This window comes from Scomber scombrus, chromosome 16, assembly GCF_963691925.1.
Source record: "Scomber scombrus chromosome 16, fScoSco1.1, whole genome shotgun sequence".
Lineage (NCBI taxonomy): Eukaryota > Metazoa > Chordata > Actinopteri > Scombriformes > Scombridae > Scomber > Scomber scombrus.
In genome coordinates, this window is record NC_084985.1 from 19,008,487 (window position 1) to 19,013,594 (window position 5,108).

Here is a 5,108-nt window from a genome sequence, read left to right on the forward strand (position 1 = left end):
AATGTCATTTAAGAAGAGAAGAATTTTACACAGATACTGTCAATGCAATGAATTCATTCACCATTTTAGACCCGATGTTTCCCTTCATCAGAATCAGAATACTTTATTAGTCCCAAAAGGGCAATTCATTTCGACAGTAAGCCTCATAATAGATATAATAAGATATAAAAAGACAACAACAATAGATACAGCAGCTGTCATCAACCATCAAGCATCTTAACAGCATCATCATCCTCACAACAACAACAGCACCAATTTATGTTCCTTCTGCAAAAAGGAGGTTGAGTCATTATCTCGTGTATTTTAGGATCTGTACTCATTTGACTCATACGGTCTGGGTCCCTATTACAGAAAGTATGGTCTTATTTATGAATGTGGTCTAACACAATGAAGATGATACATTGATAAAACATTGCTGTGTCTTTTGGGAAAAAACACAATATACAAAAAGTCAGATTTATCCAGTTTCTTGCCATCTCTTGAGAAACTTACTACTTACTTACATTGTGAAATGTAATTGTTGCTTGTGTTTTGTGATTTGTTTCTCAAATTGTCCCTGTGCTGTTGTTACATAACTGTGCTGTTAATAAAGGTTTTTTGTTTTTTTAAGTTAGCCGCTTCGTATGACGTAAATCTCCTCCGCCGGAAGCTCGTGTATTTTCGGGCGCCGCATGAAAACAAAACATCACCGGTGAAAGTTTGCGGACAGAGCTGCGTGTGATACAACCAGAGCCGTGTGAAGATGCCCGTGTGTAACTTTTTCCTTCAGGGCCGCTGTCGTTACGGCGATAAATGCTGGAATGAACACCCGAAGGGAGGGCGAGGAGGTGGAGGCGGTGGAGGAGGTGCAGGTGGAGGTGGTGGAGGAGGATACAACAACAACTACAACAGCCGCTCCGCAGCTCCGCAGCAGCCCAGAGGAGGAGGTGGAGGTAAAGTTTGGGAGGAATTAACTAAGTAACTAAATGCTCCTGCGGCACGTCAACTACATAAACGTTGTAATTTCACGCCGACGTACTTATTTATTGGTAAACGTCACTTTTATAGAAGTTAGCTTTCATTTTTCATTGATAACATTAGGTGCTTTACTTTTGTTTCCCTGCCATTGTGTCTTTTTGGGAAATGTTAATTTTAATTTTATTGGATAGAGACACTGTAATTTAACATAAATTAGTTCCAATATAATGTAATTAATGTGTTGCACAGACTTTATAGCTATTGCTAATTTTCAACTCTTGTACAGTGTAATTAAAATATAACGCTTTCATTAACATAAAACCAAAGTACACTGACATACATTGATTATGATGTACAATTATATTTTTTTTAATTGACATTTATTTATGTCAGGCAGCATTTACAAAATAATTTAATCTCAAAAGAGAGAAAAGATGTTTTGCACCAGCTACCAGCTAATTTCCCTCTGCAGTCCCGGGGCAATGAACAAAACAATAAAACACAGAGTAAAACCTAACATCACCACTTAAAAACCCTAATAGCTGTACTAAACAATATATTTAATTTGTACTGTGCTATTCATTCATAATGAAAGTGCTACAGTATTAATAACACAGAACACACAACATAAAGAAAAGAGTTCGACTTCATGAAGGAAGGATTTGTTGCACTGCTGTTGTAGTAGACTGCATTTGTGTATTTAATAAGCTTAACAGCATCAGGCACCAAACATGTTCACTCCAATTCCGTTTTGTTTATATTGCGCCAAATCACAACTGAGGTAATGTCAGGGGACTTTTCACATAGAGCAGGTCTAGGACAAGCCACAATCAATACCATTAAACTCTTGTTCTCAACATTGACTGGTCAACCTGGTCTGGTTGTTGCATGTTTGTTTCAGGTTTTGGAAATAGAGTTTGGGTGAACCCCTCTCAGCAAAAAGGAGGCAGCTACATCCAGCCGTCATCCTTCTCCTCTCATGGAACTGATGATTGGGGCAGAGGAGGAGGAGGAGGTGGAGGAGGCAGTGACTGGGGCAGAGGAGGAGGAGGAGGTGGAGGAGGCAGTGACTGGGGCAAAGGAGGAGGAGCAGGTGGAGGAGGCAGCGACTGGGGCAGAGGAGGTGGAGGAGGAGGAGGAGGCAGCGATTGGGGTGGAGGTGGAGGAGGCAGTGACTGGGGCAGAGGAGCAGGTGGAGGTGGAGGAGGCAGTGACTGGGGCAGAGGAGGAGGTGGAGGTGGAGGAGGCAGCGACTGGGGCAGAGGTGGAGGTGGCGGAGGCAGCGACTGGGGAAGAGGAGGAGGGAGAAGAGATAACGTCAAGAGCTCCGAATTCAGCTTCTCTGGACAAAACCGTTATTCATCACTTGGTACACCCAGCACTTTTGACAAAGGAGGAAGAGGAGGAGGGTTAGGAAGGGCAGGAGGAGCAGTTGGTGATGAAGATGATGACAAAAAACTGTGAGTATGCTTTTTTTGGGGGAGGGGGTTCAAGTTATGTAACATTAAAATGAGTTATTGAATGATTGGTAATTTATTAATGTGATGTCTGTCTCACGGTCATCCAGGGAGATTATCCAGGCAGACATTGAGGCTTGGGAGAGCTCAGGGCAGTGGGGCTTCTCTTGTTATTCTGGCTTCAAGGCACCTTTATCTGGTGAGAATCAAAATATAAATTCAGTGACATGATTTGCTAGTTGTAAGTGATGAGTTTACGCCATGCATCACCAGACACTAGACAATAACACATTTCTTCTACAGGTTTCACTGACCTCTCTCCAGAAGAGCTCAGGCTCGAGTATTACTCCACAAGAGCTTCAGGAGATCTTCAGGGATATGTAAGTGTTGTGTTACACATGAATGTCATAGCTAATATTTGTTTTTAGTCTAATTAAAGTGTAAATAGAGAACTACTGCATGGATACAAAGAATATAATTACCTTCAATAAAGATACAATATTATATTTATATTGTATTTACAATGTATCAGAGTCTTAGAAACTTCTGGTTTGTGTCTACAGATTAATGGTATCAATCAGTTGCTAAGTCAGTGGAGAAGCAGAGTCCAAGAGTTGAAGCTTATGAATCCAGCCACCCGTGCAGCTTTGGTGAGGCTCACACAGCCATTGTGTGTCAACTTTCCTTTTTTTTGAAGGACCTTTTTTTAGATTCTGTGAGTATATTTTGGTATTTAATTTATTTACTTTCTTTGCAGCTTGCAGAGTTAAACAATCCAGCACCTCAGGCGTCCTCAGGTGATTTTGGTTCATCAACAGTGACTGGATTTGGGTCCTCCACATCCAGTTTTGAAAGCAAAGGTGAGGATTAAATATTCTTACTTGATCGTTACAGTAGGTTTAAAGTATCTCTGATCTCTGTATGGTTAGAGTGATAACAGTGTTTGAGCAGAGGATTTAAATCTTTGACCATACAGGATTTGGGGCTCCGCCACCAGCAGACGCCACCAGTTTCAGCTTTGCCGCTCCATCTGGTGGATTTGGTTCTCCAGCAGCAGCAGCAGCATCCTCCACAGGTTTCGGCAACGCTACAGCAGCTCCTACACAACCTCCCTCTGGGTTTGGCTCCTCCTCTACAGCCTCCACTGCTCCTTCATCTTCTAATTTCTCCTTTGGATATCCGACCACCGACAAGCCAGCAGCTTCAGGATTTGGCTCCGCCTCTGGGTTCAGCTTCTCCTCAACAGCAAACACCGGAGGTGGATTCGGGAGTGGCTTTGGGGCTGAAGCACCTGCTGGGGCAGGAAGCAGCAGTTCATTTGGACAGACGAGCGGAGGGTTTGGGGCGACTGCTGCACCTCCTGCAGCAGGAGCCGGGTCTGCTGGAGGAGCAGTGGACAGTCTGTTTTCAACTCAGAGCAACCTAACTCCTGAAGAACTGAATCAGTTTAAGGCAAAAAGGTTTACTCTAGGTCAGATTCCTTTGAAGCCTCCCCCAACTGATATGTTGGTGGTATGATACTGTGGGAAACATTTATAACTTTTAAAAAATAAAGATAATTTATACAAAGTGAGATTTTTTTTTTGCATAGAGTATTTGTTAAAAGCTAATTCATATATTTCTCATTTTCAAGATGCAGCCAGTCAGTTTTGATAGAAACGTGCTTGGATCGGCTTGCATTGGTTCTAATTATGATTTTTATTTACAAATCATAGATTAAGAACACCTTCACCATATACAATACAGCTTTTTAAATTGTCTTTTTTAAGAGAGTACTATTTTTGAGTTGGTGAACAATTGAATGTCTTATACTGGTTGTATTGTTTTGAATATTTTTTCCAATGTTAACTATCTGTTGAGATGCTGACAGTTAGAAAAAATCCACAGCTGGTGATCAAGTTTAGAAATAAGGAACTATGTGTATGAGTTTGTGATTACTCAAATGTCATCAAGACATTAAAAACATGCCTGAAGTTTGGCTGGAAGCATCCATAGACTCTGCACACACAAAACTGGGAAACAGTTCAGAAACACAGAAATATCCCGTTACCAGCCAATGTATCCATTTCAATGAATGCTTCATATTTTTTATCAGTTTTCATTGTAGCTCTTAATTACACAATGTTGATTTGCAAGTAGTGTAATTCCACAACTCAGCCAAGAGAGGGTGTCAGAGTACAAGTTCAAAAATGTCTCAGTCTTATACATTTTATTAATGAGACACAAACAGATACAAGGCAAGTGTTAACGGTTATGCAAGTAACACACTTTATCAGTAACTTGACAAGAACAGGTGGCTCCTGACTAGCCTGTATTCTCCTGAATTTGTATATATTTCCTCCGATCATACAGACAGACGGGTTCATCAGATCTGTTCCATCTACACCAGCATCCAGAGAGAAGTAGTCAAAGAGAAGCAAGTGTGGGAATGTGTGGTTGACAGTGAGTGAGTAAGCTGTTCAATACGTATTCATTAGGTGTTGAGCACCCGGTGGGACCGCAAGAAAGGTAATATAGCGACAAAGGGGCAGCAATAAGCTATTCTGCTGCTATAGGGGCTACAGAGTTGCTGACTGGAGCATATTTTCAGCTGACAGGGAGTTTGAGATATCAGCAAGAGGTGAAACAGCATGAGCCGCCTCGCAGTGTGTCTGAGTGTGTGCGTGTGTATGTGTGTCACTATCTACTGGCCAG

At 41.7% G+C, this 5,108-nt stretch overlaps 1 protein-coding gene across 1 annotated transcript; it reads left to right on the plus strand.

The window, feature by feature from the left end:
- The first annotated feature begins 742 nt into the window (after positions 1-742).
- On the plus strand, positions 743-4,319 carry nup42 (nucleoporin 42). Its single transcript, XM_062436159.1, has 8 exons — positions 743-932; positions 1,859-1,972; positions 2,126-2,417; positions 2,525-2,613; positions 2,718-2,794; positions 2,978-3,064; positions 3,172-3,274; positions 3,391-4,319. The coding sequence occupies exons 1-8, from the start codon at positions 743-745 to the stop codon at positions 3,930-3,932; spliced, it is 1,494 nt and encodes a 497-aa protein (XP_062292143.1). The 3' UTR covers positions 3,933-4,319.
- The last annotated feature ends 789 nt before the right edge of the window (positions 4,320-5,108 follow it).

Bases quoted from the DNA above. Each gene is read 5' to 3' on its own strand.
- nup42 (XM_062436159.1), top strand. From the start codon at position 743: ATGCCCGTGTGTAACTTTTTCCTTCAGGGCCGCTGTCGTTACGGCGAT. The intron at 1,973-2,125 runs GTGGAGGAGGCA...GAGGTGGAGGAG, and splicing joins GGGCAGAGGAGGAGGAGGAG to GCAGTGACTGGGGCAGAGGA. The intron at 3,275-3,390 runs GTGAGGATTAAA...TTGACCATACAG, and splicing joins ATCCAGTTTTGAAAGCAAAG to GATTTGGGGCTCCGCCACCA.